The sequence below is a fragment of the Hypomesus nipponensis genome, chromosome 9 (assembly GCF_054491055.1).
Source record: "Hypomesus nipponensis isolate SF chromosome 9, ASM5449105v1, whole genome shotgun sequence".
In the NCBI taxonomy this organism is placed as follows: Eukaryota; Metazoa; Chordata; class Actinopteri; order Osmeriformes; family Osmeridae; genus Hypomesus; species Hypomesus nipponensis.
The window spans coordinates 23,980,593-24,005,716 of NC_140369.1; the positions used below are offsets into that span (position 1 = coordinate 23,980,593).

General features: G+C 46.0%; 1 protein-coding gene and 1 pseudogene across 1 annotated transcript; both read left to right on the plus strand.

Annotated features, from left to right (window-relative positions):
* The first annotated feature begins 4,342 nt into the window (after window positions 1–4,342).
* LOC146273585 (C-X-C chemokine receptor type 4-like) lies at window positions 4,343–6,211 on the plus strand. The gene is made up of 4 exons (XM_084704876.1): window positions 4,343–4,357; window positions 4,785–4,975; window positions 5,189–5,472; window positions 5,585–6,211. Exons 1-4 carry the CDS (start codon window positions 4,343–4,345, stop codon window positions 6,184–6,186), a joined length of 1,092 nt encoding a protein of 363 aa, XP_084561002.1. The 3' UTR covers window positions 6,187–6,211.
* Window positions 6,212–10,865: 4,654 nt separating this feature from the next.
* LOC146273586 (uncharacterized) lies at window positions 10,866–14,975 on the plus strand (annotated as a pseudogene).
* Window positions 14,976–25,124: the final 10,149 nt, after the last annotated feature.

The window sequence follows — 25,124 nt, forward strand, 5'->3', positions numbered from 1 at the left end:
TAGTGTTATCTGTTCTGACATACAGTGTTAAAGCATTGGTAAATTGGTCCGTAAAAATCGATTGTTTTGGTCTTGGTTGAGCTTGTGTGTAAAAGAAGTTAAAGCATTTAAAATTTGTATTTACTCTATGCATTGTGTGTCAAAGCAAAAATAAATGTGTTAATTGTATAGCCAATACAGGCAGATGTTGTGCTAACTGTGTCGAGAGTTTAGGAAACTTGTTAAAGGTATTGAAAAAAGTGTCAGTGATTGTAAAATACTGTAAGCTTGACGGAGATGAAGTCCTGTCTGACCAGCATAGGAATTAGAATCAACAATCTTGCCTTTTCCTGGGACCTACCTGATTTAAACAAGGCAAATCGCAGATGGGTGTTCCAACAATTGATGCAACATGCGGTGAGATTATACTTGATAGTCATCCCACTATTACATTTTGTGTAAATAATGCTCAGTCAAATCAATGCTTCCCCTTACACCATGGGTGTCAAACTCTGAATTTGGCCCGCGAGGTAATTATATTTGGCCCGCGAGACAATACCAAATTACTACTAGAGCTGGCCCGCCAGTATTATACAGCGCATTCACCGCTAATACTACGAATCCCATAATGCTCTGCTGTCTTCCCATAATGCTCTGCTGTTTTGGCCCGCCAATCAGGACAGGACCCAGAAACGCTCTCTCCTCTGTGACAGTAGTCATAGCAACATAGACGCTACAACTGTCGAATTAACTGCTGTTAACTGCGAGTTAACCCTTCCCAAAAATGGCGAAAAGAAAGGCAGAAAACAGGAGCTTTCTGGACAAGTGGGAGGCAGAATATCTGTTTACATATGTAAAAGACAAACCTGTTTGTCTTGTTTGTGGAGTCAACGTGGCTGTAAGTAAGGAGTACAACATTAGACGACACTATGAAACTAAACACCATGACAAATACAAGGACGTGGACATGGCTCAAAGGAGCGAGAAAGTAGAGGAGATGAAAATAAGTTTGGTTTCACAACAGATTATGTTTAAAAAAGCCATATCACAAAGCGAGGCTGCTGTAAAGGCTAGTTATATAGTGGCAGCAGATATTGCAAAATCAGCCCGGTCCTTTAATGAGGCAGAGTTCGTGAAAAATTGCATGATGAAGGTTTGTGACCTCGTATGCCCAGAGAAAAAACAAGCATTTTCAAACGTGAGCCTGAGCAGGAACACAGTAGCTGATCGCACATGTGATCTTACCACCAATCTGTATGACCAGCTGATGGAAAAGGGAAAAGATTTTGTTGCGTTCTCCCTCGCTGTGGATGAGAGCTACGACGCATCTGATACTGCTCAGCTGTCAGTCTTCATCCCTGGAGTGGACTCATCTGTCGGGGATTCAAATCAATGTCGTCAGAATTTATTTACATGTTCAACACCAATACACCACCATTAGCATGACACCTTTTGGTGACCATATCATACGTAAAGGATCCCATGGAGGTATCCCCATCCTGAGAGGTGAAGACAATTTTTATCTCGGAGCCCAACACCGTAACGGTTTCTGACCATAAGATGGCTTCGTTTTTTTTTTGGTGTGGGGTTCTGTCGTTGATGACATAGGCCGAGGTATCGACCGTCCTTCCGTTGTCTGACACTGTCGTCCAGGGATTGGCGCAGTTGATCAAGGGAGTCATCATCCTCACCGGCCGAGTGCGGCCGCCGTATTTTTAGCTTTAGGTTCAGACGGATCTGCCTTCGTGACGGAAGGCCTCGGAGCCGTCGTATAAACATGGCGACCCGAGGGTCCGACATCGATGTCCAGTACAGTGAGCCCACGTCCATGTTGATGATCAAAGTTGCTCATACTGCTAGAGCTGACATCAATGGATGGATACATGCCAAGCACAAAGCTTTATACACCATGCATGCAAATGACTCCTCCCTCATGTTAGAGAGTAAACCCAACAGAAGTCGAGAATCAAGAGTGGCGTAAAAGAAGACGAGGCGCGGTGAGTGTCAACAACTTGAAAACAACACGAGAGTCACCTAACAGACTAGGTGGGGACAACTGGAGGAATACAAATATTTCACTGTATCTTTTCATTTTTACAAGTTTTCACAACATGACTGTGACTCGCAACGACTTGGATACAGCACGAGAGTTGTGAAACAGACTAGGTAGACAACGCAAGAAATAAAACTTTATTTATATATTATGAAAAGTGGCCACACCATGCGCCATGACTGTGCTTCACAACGACCCAGAGACAGCGACCCAATCCCCCTAACGCCATCCTAATACATGGTCTATACGCAACCATGCATGTGGTTGCAGCAGCACTGTGTGACTTCAGCGAACCTCTCTTGTTAACTTTACTTAGTTGCAGTCGTTGCCTTTTCTACACACCCCCGCTTGTCGTCCAGGGTCAACGTGAGCGAGGCGGCGTCCCCCATTCCAAACCCTTTGGCTCTGTGGAGCACGTGGGGCAGTATACATGCGAACAGGCTCTGCATACATACTTCTTACACCCGCGACAAACGGTGGTCGTTTTACTGTCCTTCTTCACCGGGCAGACTTGACATCTCTTCCTCTTACTGGCAGAAGAGGTGCCTGGCGGTGAGGACGGTCCTGCCGACGAGGCGGCTGCGGCAGGGGCGGCCTCATTTTCGTCGTGAGCCTCTTCGGTTTGCCGTTGAGGAAGTGGAACGTGACAGCTGGACATCCGGAGACCTCTCACAACCGCCGCGGCCGCCGCGGTGTGGGGGACACGTTGTCTTCTTTCGATCAGCGGATTAACGAGTGCCCTGCCGAGCTGCTCGAGGAAAAATCTCCTCTTGTTACGCTTGCCAGGCATCCAGTTGGGGTCTGTCCATATCACTAAAGCGTTGTAGGTGGAGACGTCAATCATGTTGTCGAAGATGACAAGGGGCCAGCGGGCAGTCTTCCTTTTACAGCTGTAGTAAGTGACGACTTTGTCCAGATTGTCCACACCTCCTTTGTTGCGGTTGTAGTCTAGGCCGACGGTCGGTTTCCCGCCGTGTCTCTCACTGATTTCGTCGTCTGTGTGACGTGTGCTCATGAGTAAAACATTCTTGTTTTTCTTGGCGAGGTAGGAAACCAGAGTGGTGGTGGGAGTGAAGGCGAACTGCGACAACAGCACCCGTCGCCTCTTTGTCGCTAGCAGCTCGGACGGGAGCTCGGACCTGTTCTTTCGGACCGTGCCAACCATGGTCATGTTTCTCGTCGTCATGAGCTCTCGTCCGAGTTCGTAAGAGGTGAATAAGTTGTCACAAGTGACATTGCGATCCTTCAGGCCCTCTCATGTCGAGCACGACGTGCATCCCCTGGTTCTTCTCCGGGGCGCCGTCGATCGACTTCCCGGTGTACACTTGCATCTTCCACGCCTAGCTTGATTTAGCATCGCACGCGACCCACGACTTGATGCCATACTTTACCGGTTTGCTCGGCATGTACTGCTTGAATGGACACCGTCCCCTGAACGTGAGCAGTTGTTCATCCACGGTCACTTCGGGCCCTGGGTCGTAGAGGTGTGGTAATCTCTCTACCCACATATCCCAGACTTCTCTTATCGCCGCCAACTTGTCTGTGGCGCGTCTCGCCGCTCGCGTCCCACGGTCATCAAATCGTATCGTAGACGAGTACGTGTAAAAGAGTTTGAGCGACATCGTTGCGCGGAAAATCACCCTGCCGCTTTGCGCGTCCCACAGACTGGCGGCCGCTTCGCCTCGGGACTTGTACACGCCTGCCAGGATTACCAGCCCTATGTAGTCGCGTAGGTCAGTGGCGTCCATGGCTTTCCACTCCTCTTTGTCCACTCCTCTGCCTCCTCTTCGGAGTCACCCTGCTCGACGTTTGCAAACATTTGCTGTAGAACTTGCAGCGCAGTGAAATTCTCAGCCATAGCTGTTACTCCACTCTCGTGCTGTTTCAAACTCTAGACGACGACTGCTGCGGGCCCGACCCTGACCTACTGAATGATTGTAAGTAGTAGCACTTCCCCAGACATCCTCCCCTGAAACATCCGGGCGCTCAGTGTCCAAGCAGACAACGCTGTCGGTCACAACGACCCGGAGACAGCGAGAGAGCGGCGTAATGGACAAAATTCATCTTTCCTTCAACCAAGCTCATTCATCCGACCGAGACGAGGGCACTCATTCCTCCAACCTAGTTGAGGGGGGGAAGGGCGTGCATTTCTCCAACCTAGACCATGAGGGAGGGGGGAAAGGGCGTGGGGTCTGCCACACGGACTGACTTGTATGGGCTCTTAGAATGACATGAGGGGGGTGAAGGGGAGAGGTATACTCAGTTCCGCTCAGCAGAGGAGACAGAGACACAGGCAGGCTCCGCTCAATTATGTCTTACTACGAGGTATGCGGCAAGGTCTTATTCAGCTATGTTGTTGTTGTTGTATTTCCTTATGTATGATCTGTAGGTGAAGGTCAGTTTAAATGTTTACAACTGATCCAATGGAAGGGTCCCACAGTCACAATGCGGCAGGTCTGTCTACTTTTTTGGGGGGTCTTTGAAATCTATTTTTAGATAAAGGATATTTATAAAAAAGGATAAAGGGTCATTATAGTCTGGAAAGTTGGTCTTAGCAAATAGAAAGAGGATTGTGTAACTTAAAAAATATATATGTTTGGTCAACAATCTTTTCAGGTTTGAACTGTCATGTCATCCTTTTTTGTCGAGGCAAGTGGCTTGTGGTGGCTTGTGAAACAGCTTATTCTTTCTCACCTCATCTACTATTGTCGTTCTATGTATCTCATGATTCTCTCTCTTTCTCTCTCCCCAGCATATTGTGTTTGACGTAAACGACACTGATTCTGACAACTTAGGGGTGGACCTGGAGGAGCCGTGTGACCTGAATCAAGTGATAACCCCTGACCTCCAGCGAGTGTTCCTCCCTGTGGTCTACGTCTTCATCTTTGTCCTGGGCATCACTGGGAACGGCCTGGTGGTGATGGTGCTTGGCTGCCAGCGCAGGTGAGCATAAAGATGGATGATGTTTTGTTATTTAGTAAGTTTAGTCAGACTTTGTACATTCAAGTTTTTTGTTGTTGAAAATTTTAGATGTTTTTTTTTTTTGTATGCACTTTCCTGCCACAGCAAATTCCTTGTTTGCGTGAACACATTACATGGCGAATATAAAACAAACGTAGAAGACGACACACAGTGTTTCTATCTGATTGTCGCCAGGTCCAAACTGAGTCTGACAGACCGCTACCGGCTGCACCTCTGTGCTGCCAATCTTCTCTTTGTGCTGACGCTCCCGTTCTGGGCAGCGGATGCCGCACTGACGGACTGGCGTTTCGGATCAGGCGCCTGCGTGGCCGTGCACGTCATCTACACGGTGAACCTGTATGGGAGTGTGCTCATTCTGGCCTTCATCGGTCTGGACCGCTACCTAGCCGTGGTCAAACCAACAGACGCGCACGCATCATGCACGAGACAGCTACTGGCACGGAGACTGGTGTATGTAGGTGAGCTACGTCTCTGGCCTCAGATGTACAGAGGTACATCTTAAATTCTCCATCTCCTGATCAGACCACCGAATCTCCTCTTTGTCTCCCCTCACCCCCTCTCCTTTTCCAGGAGCCTGGGCGCCTGCGGCTTTCTTGGCCGTGTCAGACATAGTGTTTGGCAGGACCTGGGAAGCAGGAGATGGGACGATTGTCTGCCAGCGCTTATACCCAGCTGACAACGCTCCTCTCTGGGTGTCGGTGTTCCACCTGCAGCTGGTGTTGGTGGGCTTTGTCGTGCCGGGCCTAGTTTTGCTGGTGTGTTACTGTGTCATCGTGTCCAGGTTGACCCGCAGCGGCCCTCTGCAGGGGCAGAGACAGAATCGCAGAGCCGTCAGGACCGCTGTGGCGTTGGTCCTCTGCTTCTTCCTGTGTTGGCTCCCGTATGGCGCTGGCATCACTGTGGATGCCCTCATGCGCCTAGAGGTCCTTCCCAGGGGCTGCAGTCTGGAGGTGGTGCTGGGTGTGTGGCTGGCGGTGGCCGAACCCATGGCATTTGCCCACTACTGTCTAAACCCGCTGCTGTACGGCTTCCTGGGGGCGGACTTCAAGAGCTCCGCCAGACGGGCGTTGGCGCTCTGTCGCGTCGTCTGTCGTCGGAAGATTCCACCTCGTAGAAGCACAGGAACCTCTACTAGCACAGAGTCTGAATCATTTAGTCTACACTCCAGCTGACATAATATGGGTGTGGATGTAGGTGTGGGTTGGATGACAGTGTAGATGCTTTTGTCCTGTATATGAGTAGAGGGTAGTCTGCTGATCCATGACTTTGCCCCTTGTCTGAAAGATACACTTTTCTGTAAATATAGTTTGTTGGTCACAGTTGTTGCTGTTGTTTTATGTTTGTTTATATCCAATAACATTTCTAATTAAATGTTCTCACTTTTTGTGCTACTCTTCCTGTCTCTCAGAGTTGTCAGTGTGTGTGTGTGTGTGTTTCAATTATTTTGGAGGTGTTCACCCCCTCCCTCCCCAGTCAGTGCTGGTAGTGTTGGATGTGTCTATATCCCTGTTATAATCATCATCATCGTCGCGCACCCGACACCTGACTCAACTTTGACACATGATGGTTTTCTGAACGAACGGATGTCAAAAGCACTGACACATTATATATATATATAAGTTGTCACAACATGGCTGTGGGTCACACCGACCCAAAGACAGTGCGAGGGTTCCGCTTAGTGGAACCCCGGAGACAGCGCGAAACAGCGCAAGGGTGGTATAATAGATGACGCTGTGGGTTACAACGACCCCGATGCCGCGCCAAGGATAAAGAAAATGTTTCACTTTATTTTTTTTTATCATAAACAGGTGGCACAACATAACTGTGGGTCAAAACGACCCCGATGCCGCGCCAAGGATAAAGAAAATGTTTCACTTAATTTTTTTATCATAAACAGGTGGCCCAACATAGCTGTGAGTCAAAACGACCCTAAGGTAGCACAAGGGTTAATACATGTATCTTCTACTACAGGTGTTAAGTGCCTGCACTGTTTTTCCCACATTTAGATTTATCTTTGTTTTCAAGTTGTTTGGTTTGAGCAGTGGTTTGTTGTGCTTATCTAGTGTGCTTTGGTTTGCCGTGAATTATTTTTTATAATGTACTATTAAGTACCTTTGGATGTTATCATTGTGTATAAAATAAAATGTTGTATATTTTTGATACCACAGTCTCTGTACCGTTCATTTGATTGGACGGGACACAAATAGTAGTTATAGTATTTCTAACTAAGGGTCTCTCACCCCATCTGTGAGAGTGGCGTAGTCAGTCCCCCCCGCCACATTTATAAGAGCCAAAGGTCTAAATCACCGCTGGTTTAAATCTTTTCTGGAGGAGTGTGGTTCGGAATATGCAGACGTGCCGTATCACACAGAGGTGAGATGGCTAAGCAGAGGAAAAGTACTGAACAGATGTTTTGAGCTGCGTGAGGAAATATGTAAATTCCTGGAAACCAAAAGGAAGGATACAGCAGAGCTCCGGGAGCAAAAGTTCCTGTGTGAGCTGGCCTTTCTCTGTGACATCTCGAGCCATCTCGATGCGCTGAGGCTGCAGCTTCAGGGGCGGGGGCGCATCATCACAGACATGTACGCTGCAGTGAGGGCCTTCAAAACTAAACTGTGCCTGTGGGAGAAAATCAGATGCTGCAAGGAAACCCTTGACATTTTCCCTGCTGCCAATCCATAAAAGCGCAGATCTCTACCGCCGTGTTCCCATGCGCACAGTTTGCTGAAAAACTCAGTGTTCTCGCCGCTGAGTTTAGCCGGTGATTTGCCGACTTCAATGCCCAGAAATACAAGTTTGAACTGCTTAGTAATCCCTTCACAGTTGATGTGGAAAATGCACCAAACAACATCCAAATGGAGCTGATTGAATTCCAGTGCAGTGAAGTCAAAGTATGATGCTGTGGGCGCCGCACAGTTTCCACGGTTCATCCCTGACACAATGCCTCAGCTCCGCACCCAAGCTGCTCAGATGCATCCAGAAAGTTTCCGTCTCCTGTTTTGCCATCATAAATCCAGAACCACGGCCGAAGCAATGGAGGATCTGTATAGCATCCTTCTTTCTGATCAAGGAAGAAACAGGAGAAGAGCAGAGGAAGCTGTAGTATCCTTCTGGATTGCTTGCAAGATGCATTGGGTAAGAGCTCTTGTTTTACATAACATGAAAATGTAATTTTCCTCTTCTGTAATGTGTTTATTCACCAATCACTGAAATATACTGTATAACGATGTGGATCTCTTGGTGGTGAATTTGGATGTCTAAAACTATATGGTCATTGCAGCCATAAAAAGACAACATGTCCTCCTTTTTTCCCCAAATACAAAGAGAGTCGTTCCGAACCTGAAACAAATCTTAGCTTTTCCACTGGAGCGACTGCAGTTTGGCCCATAGGCTTCAACCCCACACCATCGATTGGTTTTCTACACTTCAAGCTGTGTTTTACACACTACAATGTCCACTGCAGCGACGCGAATCGCTTGCCATCGCTTGCCTTCCCACAGTGCACCACGCTCGGGGGCGTGTCAGATAGATGAATATAGAGTTGTAGTTCTCTAGAGTCAATGTTGTAGTTCGTATAGACTTTGGTTTACGTACCCGCAATATCAATCAAAATACACTTTTACACACATTAGCAAAAATCAGATACAATGGCTAGATGTTGCACGATTTTGTCTACTGCACACAATACCAATAAAAAAAAAATCCCAGTAAAGATTGTAACAAATTGTATGCATAGGCCTAGCTGGATTTTGATAACCACACTCTGTATTCAGAACCAACAAATTAAATTCCCTCCCGCTATTTTATATATTTTTGGAGAGAATACATTGGTATAAATATAGACACAGTCCGATACTGTATTATTCATCATGAATACCATTCAGAGTATTGCTTTCATCTCCCTGCTCTTCTGCCGGAGAAGATGCCGCCGACTCTTCTGGGTTCATCCCATTCGCCGTTTGCGGACAAACAACGGAGCTTATCACCGGCTGGTTCAGGAGCTGCGACTGGACGACATGTTCCAGCGGTATTTCAGGCTGAACAGGGCCGAGTTCGATGACCTACTAACCAGAGTGGGAGCGAGGCTAAACACCTCGTTCCGCGAGGCGATCAGCCCAGCTGAACGCCTCGCTATTAGTCTACGGTAAGCTTTAATATAATTTATATTAAACAGTTACTATATCAGTGTTCTCTGACATAAATATAGTGTACTTATTTTCTATGCATTATTTTCTGTCTTTGTAGATACCTTGCCACGGGGGATTCGTTCATGTCGATCAGCTTCAGCTATCGGGTGGGCTCATGCACTGTGGCACGTATTGTTGGGGCTGTGTCTAAAGCCATTTGGGACTGCCTGGTGGAGGAGTTCATGCCTGTGCCGACCAAGTAGGACTGGAGGGCCATTGCAGCAGGTTTCCATCAGAGGTGGAACTTCCCGAACTGCCTGGGCTCCATCGGTGGCTAGCATGTTGTCATCCAGGCCCCTCACAACTCAGGGTCACTGTTCCACAATTACAAGGGGACATTCTCTATCGTCCTCCTTGCGGTTGTAGACGCCGACTGTATGTTCCGGGTCATCGATGTCGGTGGCTATGGACGAACAGTGACGGTGGGACCCTGGGGAACTTAGCGTTTGGTGAGGCCCTGAAAGATAGAACCCTGGACCTCCCAGAGAACTGCATCCTCCCTGGAGCAGAGCCACGTGGACCACTGCCACACGTCTTTGTGGGTGATGAGGCCTTTCCTCTGCGGAGCAACCTCCTGCGCCCCTTCCCTGGGACAAACCTCTCCAGGGAGAAGAGGATGTTCAACTACTGCCTCAGCCGTGCCAGGTTGACAGTAGTGTGCCTTTGGCATACTCTCCAGCCAGTGGAGAATGTATTGGCGTGTCATTGGTGTCAACCCGGCAAAAGCAGAGGCGTATGTGAAGGCCACCTGCATCCTCCACAACTTCATTTGGAGATCCAGGAGAGGGGCCACTGGATCTGCAGAAGCCAGTCCTGACCAGGAGTCAGCAGGTCTCAAGGAGGCTCCACGACTGGGCAGCAACAATGCTGCACGTGCAGCAATTCACGTGAGGGATGCATTCACTGCATTTTTCAATGCAGAAGGTTCAGTGCCCTGGCAGCAATCAGTTGTGTAGCCCATGTCATCAAGAAACAAAGGCTCTTTTAAGAGCTACCCACATTAATCAGCAAAAGGCAAACAGTTCCAGAATGTTCTTTTCATCAAATATGAGCTTAAATCATTCTGCAGTGTTGTTTTTCTTATCATTTTTTATTTCCACTACCAACCATTCATTGTAAATAACAGTATCTTAATACCTGGCAGCCCAATTCAATAAAAGGAACACAAAGTTTTGTCAGTGACAATTTTTGGTTTATTACACATCACTGTGTGGCCTGCATCTCTGCCTCAAAAAACAAGCGGTGAATATTAAATTTTAATTCTGACCGCTTAGCTGGTGGTCTTTTCAGGGCAGGGAGAAGGCTTTAAAAAAAAAGCTCATCCTCGTCGTCTGCTTCAGGTGGCGGAAGAGGAGCTGCGGCAGGTGTCTGTGCCATTTCCAAAGCACCAAGCATCCTCTCCTCAAATGCTGACAGCCTCTCTTTGCGCACCCTCTTTCGGCCAGAGGATGCTGGGGGCTGGCTGCTGCTCTGGCCTCACTGGCAGGGGTTCCTGGCTCGCTGTGTGGCTGTCTGCCCTCAGACAGGCCTCTGGAAGTTGCTGCTGGAGTCCCTGTACTCCATAAATGGAGCCAGGAACCCCATCACAGCAGCATACTTCCAGGGTTTGTGACTAGTCAGGCCTGCTCCACTCCTGCCATCAATGCATATCAATTTTTTTTTCCAATCCTCAGCTAGAAAGACATTATTTGAAAACTGTTTAATATACATACATGTTGACATTTGTAAACACGTTTTATTATATTACTCGAAGTATCTGCTAATCTGTCGATACAACTAGGGAGTCCCAGCCTGGCTAATTAGCTACAGTAGCTCTAGTTACCACAGAACAAATTTCGTAATGTGAATAGACTGAATTTGAAAGTACAAAATACCCACCAGGAGCACCAACAATTTTGGCAACTTTGCGCCATGCGTCATTTTTTTATATTAACGTCTCTGTACATATACAGAGACGTGTCATACAGTACTGGGTACCCAGCCACTCAAACAATCAGTTTCCCCTCCATCTTGAAAGCTAGAAATGTTCACCGTGGTTGCTACGTTACGAAAAACAAGCAAACACTCTGATTGGCCATCGCTAGCGAAAATCGCTCCTCATTTGCATAAAGTTGAGAAAATCTCAACTCTGTCGCGTCGCTACCCACAATGCACCACGCAAGGGATTCGCCTGGCTCCATAGAAAATGAATGGAAAACAGGTTGTCACTCGCATCGCGTCGCTGCAGTTGACACGCACTGTAGGAGGCTAGGATTGGTCTTAGTGTTTATAGTAGTTCTGTGAAAGTAATATTTTGTTGTTGTAATAGTTATTCATATATTTTTGTCCATTGGTTTATGGAGATGTGCATATTAAAACACAGCTTGTGAAAAATTATTTTAGCCTTACTCGTATGATTAATGTCAAATTGTACTGATTCTTTACATTTAATTTTTGAGTTTACAGCCCGGTTGTCCTATAGTTGTTTTTCTTTTTAGATATTTGAAGAGAGCCTTTAGATCTGTGAAATGTAAGGTTTTGCCATCATCCAGACAGTTGAAGTATTCGAACGTGTTTATTCCAGTTGTGGTATCCATCACCATGTCCATATTAGAACCAAAAAATGAAAAACATTGTGTTGTTTGCAGGTCATTACAATTGAAAATGTTTATGATTGGTTGAAAAAAAAGAAACAGCAGCATAACACAAACTAATAAGCACAGTTTTAAGTTACCTTTTATATACAAAGCATCACATAGGCTATTTAAATTACAGTGAGTAAACCAGTACATTGAGAACTACAATATTCTATCTTTCTCATACTCAGTAAGAGTATACACTGTCAGTAATTTGAGTATATCTAATGGAAACACCAACATCCACAACACAGCAGATTATGTATGGTGTTGCTGGAGAAAATACAAAAGAGAACAAAATAAATTGATTCCAAAGTTTCCATCATTCAACTGGTTCAACGTTTTCCCTGTCCTATATTGTTAATTATGCCTGTGTGCCAGAAGTGTAGTGGAGTTTGATCTTGCTTGGCCTAAATGTCTACTTACAACTCAGTTAAATTCTGCCCATAGCCTTTCAATGCATTGATTGTTAACAGATACTCCTGCAATGACACTTTGTCTATTAAGCCCCGTTACTTCAAGCATGCAATGAGCAACCATTATATTCTCCATACCATGATCACACCTTACTCTGGATGGTGAACAACGACAATACACTTGATGCTCTGTTATTATCAAGACAGACAAGATCAATTATAGATCGACTATATCTATCTACACAGCCATGGAAAACCATTCTCCATCTTACAAGCTTGTGGTTGCCGTCAAAGTGTCTATAAAATTGATTAAAACAGAAATACATTATTATTGTAGGACATAGTAGGGTTGTAAAACCAATGTTATTTTCAGAACTTCTGGAAGGTCGAAGAGAGACACGATGACTGTATTGTATGTGTGTAATTATGTGCATGTGTGATTAGAGTCTATAAGACTAATGTTAACAAAACTAGAAAAAATAGAAAGTTATGAAAGTAAAAAATGCAATTATATATATAATGCTAAAAAGCTATCTACAAGTAACCAAATTAAATGTGAATAAACTTACCATAGCTCATTAGATGTCTGAACCCTGTAAATTCTTCTGCGGATAGCATGCGTCCTGCGAACAGACCTCCAAATAGGGTCAACCTCATGTAGACTGTCCAATCCTCTGGATCCTTAATCCCCTTGATCTGAGACTACCAGTTACATACCAGTTGTACCAGTTACAATACAGACAATTCATAAAATGCCCAACCAGAGAAGAGAACACTCTGGATCACTGCTACACTAGAGTCAGTAGAGCCTACCACGCCGTCCCTCGTGCAGCAATGGGCCATTCTGACCATACCATGGGCCATCTGATTCCTGCACACAGGCATAAATTAAAGCTTTGTAAACCTGTTGTGAGGACATCAAAACAGTGGACCAGTGAGGCTATGGAGGATCTGCGGGAGTGCTTGGACTGTACTGACTGGGATATGTTCACAACTGTTACCAATAGTCTGGATGAACTCACTGAGGCTGTGACATCATACATCAGCTTCTGTGAGGACTGCTGTATACCAACACGCACCAGGGTGAGCTTCAACAACGACAAGCCCTGGTTCTCAGCAGACGTGAGAAGAAGGTTGAAGTCAGAGAAGGAGGAAGCTTTTAGGAGTGGGGATAGAGACAGATTCAAGGAGTCGAAGAACAGGTTAAGCAAGGCGGTGAGAGAGGCTTAACGACTGTACTCTGATAAACTGAAGCGTAAATTATCTGCTAACGACTCTGCTTCTGTCTGGAGAGGGCTCAGGCAAATCACCAACTACAAGCCCAGAGCCCCCCACTCCACCAACGACTCCCGCCTGGCCAACGACCTGAACAAGTCCTACTGCAGATTTGAAAGACAATTAATCAGACAATTAATCAGTCCTTTGTCCTCATTTGACAGCTCTAATTTTAAGACCTCATCGCCACTTCAAGTTCTAATCTGCAAAAAACCTTAAACTTAATAAACAGTTGTAGTTTGCAAATAAATCTATAGAGCACAACCATACAACAAAACTCAGATAAGCTCGGAAGAAACAAAGCTCAAAATAATAAATTAAAGAATAAAAGGCAAGGTTTATAGAAATATTTTAATGTTTGAGTTCAGTGAGCGGTGATTCACCGCAGTATTGAGACACCAGATAACCTTTTCGCGCATTGTTGATGTGTAACCCATAGCCACCCTGACGTTGTCGCTGTCTTGACAAGTTCAGCTGTTTTGTTGGGTGGTGGTGTCGCTGGTGGAGCACAGAAACTGGCAATGGACAGCTGCGGCTGCTATCTGCGGCCAACGGCGGCCTTGACAGCGTTGTTGATGCCCATCGAAGCTACGCTAATCTTCTTTTTACAATATGTACAGTAAGCCTGTTTATAGGGACAGGCTTCAGCCTTTGTATAAACTCGTCCTCCTCCAACCAGGAGTCCGCAAATGTACATTTCCCCATTTTGGAGTTTGTTTCGCGACATGTAGAGGGCGACACATCACCTAACTGTGCATTTTGCAAAATACGTGACTCGCTGACCAAGCACGTCGTTGTTTATAATCGTCATGGGGAGGAAAATAAATATATTCATGCATTCTTTTTGGAGTCAAACTCTTTGGACAAAGCGTGAACAAAATGTAATACCTTGTAATATCGGGATTAAGACTTTTTAATACCTTTTAAGAGCCTTAATTTTCCCTAAATGGATTTATCAACTTTTAATAATTTAATACCCCGCGGATACCCTGTCTTCAGACAGTGGTGATGGTTGTGGACTTAAAATACAGCCCCACTCACCCCCAGCACCCTGCGGAGTCCTTCCGCTTCCTGGGCACTTATCCTCTCATAGGACCTTAAGTGGGAACTGAACATCGGCTCCCTCACCAAGAAAACACAACAAAGGATGTACTTCCTACGGCAGCTGAAGAAATTCAACCTGCCAAAGACAATGATGGTGCACTTTTACTTCTGACCTATCGCTGCCCCTGCAGTTGACCCGCTGTTGACCCCGAAATGCAAAATGTTTCCAGCTGCACCTGTCCCTGCACTACTGGCTATTGTTGACTCAGCACTGGAATCCTACAAACACAAACAGTGAAAGTATGCAGATCCTATTTCCTACACTTCTTACCAATACACTTCTAACCATTACACTGACAGTATACTTGAGAATTTGTGGGTGCAAGATCAGACCAGATCATCCCATTACCGCATCAAAAATATTCTGTTCCTCTTCATCTACAAAACGCAACAGAAACAGAAAATTCAGGTGAAATTCCATTGGTACATACAGACTACTTCATAACAAAAACATGTAGCCATGCATATGAAAACTAAAATATTTCCACTATGGCAATTATTTTTGGCTGACTTGAACATACCTGGTTCTACAATCAGATCTTCCATGCATATGACTTCTGCAAAAATAACAAACATTTAGTACTAAAGAGATTAAACTTGTGATATTAATTGTAACATTACACAAATTACCTAATTCTTTTTGTCCCACATGCAGAATCCTTTTCCAAGGATTGGGCATATCAGAGATGGTCCTGAACTCGTTAGAAAATTCCATCTTTGTCCACCTACTACCATCTGGATGGCTAAGCGTGAATTCACTCTGACCACTTTCATCAGGCCAGAACATTCCTTTACCAATTTTGAGAAGATCATCATACGTCTCATTTCGCTGCAGGACAACGCAGGGAGAGATCTCGTCCAAAATTATTTTATTAAATTTCCCTGACCTCTTTGCTGTCCTGGGCCTCCACTCCATGCGAGCCATTTTTACCTAGGTTTAAGAAAAAGAGAGAATACATTCTGACTAATGCATTTCACTGAGACACATTTTGTTTATTGTCCTAATATTATGTACATTTAGGGTCAGAAAATACTTTTCTAACCTTAATATGTGAAGACTTAGCATTCTTGGCTGCAAGTGGAAACTGCCTCATCTTCACAACCTGAGGCTCTACCAGTTTTTTGGCCTTGGCAAAGACCTCAGCTGCAGCTGAAATGAACAGACATTTATTTGAGCAAGTGTGCCAAATCCAAGCAACCCAACATCTTTTTCATCTTATTGTGAATATGCATAATACAGAGCTTGCTTACTCAAATAATCCTTGCTAGCACTGGAGCTACTCCCTTCACTCTGCCCTACAATAGAAATGGTGGTGGTATAACACAAGGCACGAACAAGTACTCAGTGAAATCAAAGAATTACTCACATCCAATTTCATATACAATCATCATATGTTGGCTATAGTACATGACATTATACTATTTGAGGATCTGATGTTTATACTGAAAATGCACAGCAATACTGAAGCCTAGCCTACCAGTTTCCTTAGCCACCAGGAGCTTTTTCACTCTCGAGTCAAAGCCTTTTTGAGTCAGCTCTCCAAGAAATTACATTTCAAGTAATCAATGTCTATTGCAAAAATCATATTCACTTGCAACTAGGAGACAACCGGAAAGCCACTGAAATTAAGGACACTTGTGGAAAATATCAATCATTTCTGTCTGTGTGGGGTGTTGGGTAAAAGTGTCCCAGCCGTTAATGTGTCTCAGTCTTTATGTGCATTTTCATACTGTATGACAATATGTTTTAACTTTAGTGATGTCAATGTTTGGCCAATGCCAACACTAAAACAAGGTTAATAACTACGTTTTAAGTTCTGGTTGTAAATAAATAAATACCTGAGCATTTTATTTGTGTTAAGATGCTTGCTCTGCTAATGGTTAAACCTCACCTAACTGAAAATATGATCCCCTAAAACTTGTTGTTGCTTCAAGCTCTCATATTCTTTAACTCTGTCCATTGTCTGGGGGTCACAGAAAAATAGAGGTGAATTAAAGATAAGTCTAAATGAATTTAGGTTTGTTAATTATTTTATCTCCGTGTTGCTCAAGCTAACGGGGTAGCAGTTTTATCGCCAGCTCACGCACTGACATTGAAACATAAATAACAACGTCGTACTGACAAGTCAATAAGTAGTTAGACATGTGCACTTGCTAACTTTAAATTGTATTTAACGGATCCAAATCCAGTCAAGCACAAAGTCACAACGACAAGAAAAACTAGAGAGCATACAATTTCTGGGGAAATTGTGAGGGTGTGCTTGCGGCTGCCCCAGCTGCTCATACTCTCCTGGTGTTTACATATTTCAAAAAGCATTTAAGTGTATGACTACAGTTCTGACCATTGTGTTCCCTTGATAATAAGTTTGTAAAAATGACATGCATCACTCAGATGGAGGAGAGGTGATACTGGTTGGTTGGAAGAGAAGGAGGCCAAATGTAGCTAATGAAGATGCAGTGCTAGATAACTTATTAAATTGTAATCAGATATAAACAACTTGTTGGTTGCCCTATTATGTCCTATTATCCTCCTATTATCGTCCTATTATGTAATTTGAACGCCCTGAACGGCATCATTTGAGTAATGAGGGCAAGCGCAGGCTTATTGATTACTTAACCTTCACGCGCTACTTAGCGAAGGAGTGCTTTCAGAGGGGGTGGGGGGAAATTAATGCGTATCTCCGGTTAGAAGCAACGCAGCGACATAAACGTAGGCTTTTTGGAAAGGTATTTACCAGGGCGTGACGCGTGAACCCAGGCCGACGGGCGCACGTGCATTTCCACTATGCAGCGAGCGTGCGAGCGAGACAAAAACTTCAAACAGAGCTACCGAAATGAGGATGTCACTTTCGAGTCTCCAAAACCCCTCCAATCGATGTGCCGTAGTCTGACTCGAAATACAAACGCGTCCCCACTCTAATCTCATGTTCAGGCGCATTACTGTGAATTTCAAGAAAGAGGGGGAAATAAATGCGCATCTCCGGTTAGCAGCAACATGAATGTAGGCTTTTTGGAAAGATATTTACCAGGGCATGACGCGCGAAGCCAGGCCGACGGGCGCACGTGCATTTCCGCTATGCAGCGAGCGCGCTAGCGAGACAAAAACTTCAAACAGAGCTACCAAAATGAGGATCTCACTTTCGAGTCTCCAAAGCTTCCCTAATCGATGCTCCGTTGTCTGACTCGAATTACAAACACGTCCCCACTCCAATCTCATGTTCAGGCGCATTACTGTGAATTTCAAGAAAAAGGGGGAAATAAATGTATATCTCCGGTTAGAAGCAACGCAGCTGTTTGCCTTGCTCCTGGGGCTAGGACTCCTGGGGCTAGGGCTCTTGGGGCTAGGGCTCTTGGGGCTAGGGCTACTGGAGGCTGACCTGGCCTCCTCCTTCTTCTGCTGCTCTTCCTCCTTCTCCTCGTCGCTTGCCGAGCTGCACTCCTCCTCTGATCTCCTGTCCTCCACAGGAGAGTGTGCAGGCCTTCTTCTCCTCCTTTCCCTTGACCCAGTTCCCCAGCAGCTCTCCCTGGCTGCGGCTCCTCCTGCTGCTCCTCCTGCTGCTGACCCCCTGGGTCCTCCTCAGCAGGGCCTCCACCTTCTCCGTAACCATGCTGAGCAGGGACTCGCTCACGCACTCCACTAACAGGGTGAAGTCATAACCGCGTGGCCGCAGGAAGTCCACCTCTCCTTCTCTAATCATCTCCACAGCTGCGCTGAAGTTCTCCAGGACGATGTGGATGATGTTGCAGGCACTGGAGATGTTCTGGGGCAGGGAGGCTGTGTCGGTGTCTTGGGGCTGGTTCAGGGAAGAGCGTCTTTCTCTGGCCACCATCCCCTGGAGGATGCCCCCCACCAGCCTCACCAGCTCCAGCTTCTCCTCTGTGGTGAAAACGCCCTGTCTCTGGAAGAGGGCGTGGTGGGCCAGGATGCCAGAGAGGCTCTCCATCTGGGTGGAGGGGTTGTGAGGCTCGTTATCGCATCGGACCCGTCCAATGCTGCTGGCCGAGCTGCGGCCTGAGCCGGTCGATACCGCTGTCACACAGCTGGGCCTGAGCGATGTCATAGCCTTTTCCATCTCCTCTGCCTCCGCCACACTGCCAATGAGGAACAACGCCATCTTCTCAGCCTCCTTTTTCTCCCTGTGGAAGACGGCCTCTGACGTGTTGGTGTTGGCAGACAACAGGGGCCGCGGGGGCATCTGCTCGTTGAAGAAGTCAGTGTGGATGTCGGCGAGGACCTGGACCTTCTCCTTGGCGTCCTGCCAGGTGTTCAGGATCAGGTCCTCAGAGATACTTGTCGAATAGAATTCAGACAAGGAGCTGCCGGGGTGGTGAAGCACCAACTGGTCCATCACCTTGTCCATGGTCGAGTCACACAGCTCCTCTACAATGGCAGACAGCCTCGCCTCTTCACTGTCCTCGTCTCTCACCATCACTCCCTTCAACATGGCGATGACCTGTGCCACAGTGAGGGATGCCGTGGCAAGGATATCCTCCTCTGTGGGCCTACTGGGGTGAAGGGGTGTCAGAGGCTTCCCACTCAATAGCCTGTCCTGTGGCCTGGATCCCAGCCCGCTTTCCAGCAGGGGATGGGCCCACTCTGAGATGATCCCCTCGGGGACATCAGGCTGGGCTGAGTCCTGAGAAGAGGACCGGTCCTTAGACTGAGGAGACGAAGAAGATCTGTCGCTTGTGGAGATGCTGCTGCTGTGGGAGGTAGCGGCAGACAGAGGCTCTTGGCGGAGGTGAAGGACCTGGTAAAGGGCTATGGCGCGCAGAACCCCATCATTGGCCACCTGGAGGACCCACTCCATCATCTCCTCTGAGCGCTTCTGCAGCTCAGTGACGCTCTTGTTCTGAGAGAGAGAGAGAAAGAGAGAGAGAGAGAGAGAGGGAGAGAGAGGGGAAGAGAGAGAGAGAGAGAGAGAGAGAAAGAGAGAGAAAAGGAAGGAGAGAGAGAGGAGAAAAAAAGGCAGCGTGAAAAAAGCGGAGAAAGTTCAATCGCAGTACAGATACACATAGTTATTGTCAAGCTGAGTAAAACATATTCTGAGTTAGAAAATAAACATTTTATTCACCTTTCTCAACAGGACCTTTTTGACGAGTCTCCACTGACTGTAACAAGAACAAGAACGGATGTGTTACGGACTCTCTACAGTACAATGACAACTAATGACACATCCGTAACATTGTGTTCACCAGGGCAGTAGCCTAAAGGGGACGTAAACAGGGACACTCACGGGTGGGACATCATGGCCTCTGACACTGGAATCTCGTCCCGCGTCATTGGTTCCTCTGGGCAAGATGGGATTTTGATTGGTGGAATAACACCTACATGTTGAGGATTGTCACAATGTGATTGGTGGAAACCTCTTTCTTGATAGAAAGTGATAATTCAATCTTGAATGTTGTACTCTTGAGACATTAATAAACCGATTACTCACGGTAGCTGGTCTGGGACATGGGAGGCATCTTCCCACATGTACCACTGACCTGAAGGGAAGACAAACGCTTCAGCAAGGCAAAGTAACAGAGAAGTGATCAGAGTTGTTGGAGACGTGGAGGTAGATTGAGTTGAGGGGAGTAGGTGGGGTGTCTGTAGTACTCACCACCGGTTTACTCACCATCCTGCCTGGTCCTGCCCGTTTCTCGGCCATGTCGGAATCTTGTTCTGCTGCTGGTGTACGGGCACCAGTGCCCACATCAGCCCTGCAGCCCTTGACAAACACACACCATGTAAACACAAGCACACACACATACAAAAAACAAGGCAGGGTGGTATTGAGGTTACAATTAGCAGTGAAACACAGCGAGAGAGAGAGAGAGAGAGAGAGAGGTGCCTTGAATTGAACAGAAATGATTTTAACTTTTAATATGACTTGGAAATATGAAATATGCCTAGATCTACATTACGTATCAAGTTAAGTCACATTGTTAAATACAACAGTTAAACTCACATCAATGCGATTATATTCTAAAGAATCTAAAGAACCAAAAATGTTCGTGTGTTTTAATTGTTTTAGCTAACAGGTAGATAACCCACTTACCTTCTGTTTAGGCCTCCGTTCTTTTCTTTCCTGTTTTGGGATCTCATCCATGTTTTACACTCAGTAAGGATGACAAACTCTTTCAAACAACCCCTTGCCGTGTGATGAAAATTTATTTAATCACTGACAGATTTGATTTTGCAATTCGTTTTTATATCATTTGGTAAAGTGCGTCACAATCCCTGTATGACATATGACGTCATAATGTCTAAATAGCGAGGCGTCTTTTCCAATGGCCCGAGGTTTTAGACACAATGGTATGATTGGGATGTTTTTAAATAACTATTAGTTGGGTTTTTCGCACTTTACTCCAATTGGTAGGAACATTTTTGACAGTGTGAATTGTACAGCGATTCTATGTCCTGTACCCAGCGCTCAAATACTACTTTCACGTAAAACCACACAGTGAGAAATCAGCTTTGCTGTAAAAAAAACAAATAAAGTCTGAATCTTTACTAACACACGCACGCTTACATGTATGTATGCACAGGTCACACATGTTAATCTCATCATCATATTGGTTATCACATGAAAAGAGAGCGCACATGTCAGAAATTACATGATTTCGTTTTATTATGTATACGTCTATAAGCATGAAATAGGTTACGCCTACCTGTTTCATTATGAATACAGTAAATACACTAATACATGAAAAGACAGGTTTGATAGGTGTAACCACTCTGGTAAAGACAGCATCAATTAGCCCACCAGAACTTCGGCACGCACCCACTTGTGACAACTGGTAGGCACAGAATGGCAGTTTTAACTATAGTACTACAGATTACACATCAAAGCTAAGATAATGGATGTAGCCACATGCTGTGAACGATAAAGTAGATAAATTGAATCGCGCAGTTTGCGTCAAGCAAAACCTAGGCATGTTTTCATTCACATTACATTAATTACATTAAACTTACTTTTTAACATACGTATTTCACAACTCAGAACTTATATACAGTCAACTTTAACCAACCTGTTTCATCAGCCATTTATTTCAGACTGATAAACGTGCGCGCTTGCAGACACATGGGGGAGGGTCTTAGGCCCAATCCCAATACTCCACTACCTCTTACCCCCCCCAGCCCAGTAGCGATTTCTTTAAGACTGCAAGGGAAGCTCAGCTTCTACTAACATTACAACAAATGAATGGTCAAATATTTAAGATTGTGTTAACATTTTAGATGCGTTAGAACACGTTCGTATCAAAGACGAGTTCGTTAGGAATCGGCTACATATATTATCAGGTCGACTGATTGATTTCCTTCTCATACATTCCCATAGTGCCACAGTGCATTTCCCTGTTGAAGCTTAGCTTCACACACTCACACACACACAGACACACACAGACAGACTTTCTCCAAGCAGGACGAGTGCTCGGTCCCTGACCGAGGACCCATTCATGAAATGTTGTGGAGAGGCTCCTGAACCTGTGTCTCTTTGTCAAACATCTACGTAGAGAAATGGACAGAGTGGTACTATTGGTTCATGAAGTCAAGCAGGTGATGTTGTGGAGATAGTTTGATCTACATACACACAGGCCTTCCCAAATCGATCACCACGGCTTTAAAACTAGGCCAAGGATCAACAGGGTTAAAGTGGTGCATAACAGAATCCCATCTAAAGGCTCCCCAACCCCCTGCCTCCCCCCTACCTCATTTACCCTCCCACCTCCCTCTCCTCTCCCCCTGCCTCCTCCTGCCTCCACCTGCCTCCATGGTAGAATGGGAAGACAGCAGCTGTCTGGTGATGGAGGATCTGGATGAAATATTGAAACACAGACAGTTCTGTTTGCTCATCTATACTACCCCTTCCTTCCTCTCTCTTTCTCTGTGTCTCTTTCCCCATCCTTTTCTTTCTGCCCTGCCCTCTCTTTTTCTCCATACTTCTATGAGTATAGCAGAGTGTTCACTGGGAGCAGTAGCAGTGTGGACAATACATGAAGGAGGCCCCAGACTCATACACACTGTGGCAGGGAGAACCCAAAGGCTGTCGTACAGGTGGTTTATTTGTGCTGGAATGCTGCAGGGCTGCACTGTGAGGTGCTGCAGACTGGGTGCTGACAGCCTGACCGGCCCCGCCCGCCCGGCCACAACTCCCTCCCCAAGCGCCAAGCTGTAGCCCGTAGGAGTCGTTTTGACATGGAGGGGAGCCCCCCAGAGGGAGAGCATCCTGGAGAGCCCATCCACGTTACCATGCTGAGACCAGGACCTTTGACGGAGCTCAAAAGATAAATCCTGGAGAGAGAGGAACCATCCAGTGACAAGGGTCTTGCTGTCCTTGGCCTTCACCATCCACTGCAGAGGAGCGTGGGTGGTGACCAAAGTGAAGTGGGGGCCCAGTAATTAGTGCCTGAGGTCCTGGACCGCCCACTTGACCTACAGGGCTTCCCTCTCCACCACGGCACCACAAACTGGTGCTAGTATCCAGCCAAGCTGAGGAAGGCACATACCTGAGTCCTGGTGGTGGGTTGTGGGGAGGCCTGTACTGCCTCCACCTTCTTTTCTTGGGGTTTTAGTTGGCCTCGTCCTTAAACCACCTGATCGTCATGGCAACAGCACTGGTCTCAGGAGAGAGGTGACATGAGAGGGTGGACATCACCCTCTCATGTCACCTCTCGCCTGAGACCAGTGCTGTTCAGCCCCCACCCTTCAGCCTCCACAAGCCTCTCTGGTACCCTAAATTTAAACTCATCTGTTGAGGAGAAGAGAAACAGTATCGACCATTTTACCCTCTGCCGTGGCCCAGTTTGACTTCTAATGTTTTTCCCTGCCCAATGTTTGACTCTAAACTGACTCTACAGCCAAACACTGCAGACCCACAGGTTGCCACAACACACACATATGTACACAAACATACATGCACACCCACTCACATATATACACATATGTAAACATACACTTACACACAACCTGACACGTAAAATATATACTTTTCTCAAACTTCCTTTGACGAATAACCTCTGACCTTGATAACATTATAAAGTAGTCCTCCTATTTCTCACAAGTGTTTCATTGTTCATAGTTACAATGAGGATGGGCATCAAGCAACAACTGCACGCTGTGCATTCTCAGATTCCCCCTTCCAGCAAGAACAATACATCCAAAAGACCTACACCCTACATCCACCTACACTAAGAACTACAAAGGGAACTTCACAACAGAGGATGTCAGAAGCATGCGGGCCTTCTATAATTCCATGTGTGCTGAAACAGATGCCACGCTTCTGCTTTGAATTTGATTGAACAATCAAATTCACCGTAATTCTCTGTGATGGTAATGATTGACTTGATGGTACCCAGTAGAGTTTACAGATACTGACCATTACAGACTCTAAATCCTCGCCTCCTGTCTCTGTTGGGCCCAGGTCAGGTGATGTCAGCCCTTCAGGACTCAGGACTTCAGGACAGCACTGTGCTGATGTTCACAGCTGACCATGGGGACCTGGTCATGGAGCACCGGCAGTTCTACAAGATGTCCATGCTGGAGGGCAGCTCCCATGATCCTCTGCTGGTCATGGGTCCAGGGGTGAAGTCTGGCCAGCAGCTCAGCTTGCCTGGATCTCTGGTTGACCTGTATCCCACGCTGTTAGGTGAGGACTGGGAAGCTGGCATCCAAAGCCCAGAATGTGGTTTGTTGTGTGAAAACATGGTCAATTAGTGGACTGGAACTCAGTTGCACTTTCAGTTTTCAATGGAAGGGCCTTGAGTAAGACCTCTGTGACAGTTAACATCCACTTAATTAAACACTTGTGATGGTGTGAAGAAATTCTCATGATAAGAGATTCTCATCATATTCTTATAGGAAAACATTTTAATGAAATATTTGAATTCTGTGCTGTGTGTATTTCTCGGCGATAGCTAGCGTCCCTGCTCCAGGTAGTCTGAGTGGCCACTCCCTCGTTCCCCTGGTGACGAGGTCAGGTGGCCGGCCTGGCCCTAGCCCTCCAGGCTGGGTACTGAGTGAGTACCACGGCTGCAATGCCAACGCCTCCACCTCCATGCTGAGGTTAGGCTGTTGGAAATACATGGCCTATGCTGACGGTCCCTCCACAGCTGTTTGGTGACTTCCTGCATGCTAGAGAAATAAGAGGCCTTTTAGCTGTTTGGTGACTTCCTCCATGCTAGTAAAAGTCTTTTTTGCTGGTGTGAAAGAATTTTAGGACATAGTTACATGTATGTGTTTTATAAGTGGTAATCTGTAAGCTCCTTTGTTCATTGATAAAGAACAGACAGTGACAGGTTAAAGTCAAGTCAATATGGGTGTAGAATCTTATCTTGAAGGGAATAAAGTCTGATTGAAGTTACCCGTCATAACGAAGGACATGTATACTACAGGTCGTTTGGAAGGGTGGTAAAGAACATCACATACACACTGCCTTATATAAACGTATAACAAATCATTCTGTATGGTCAATCTACATATATTGCCCACAACAATACATGTAACCTTTGCTCCTTTCACCAGGAGAAA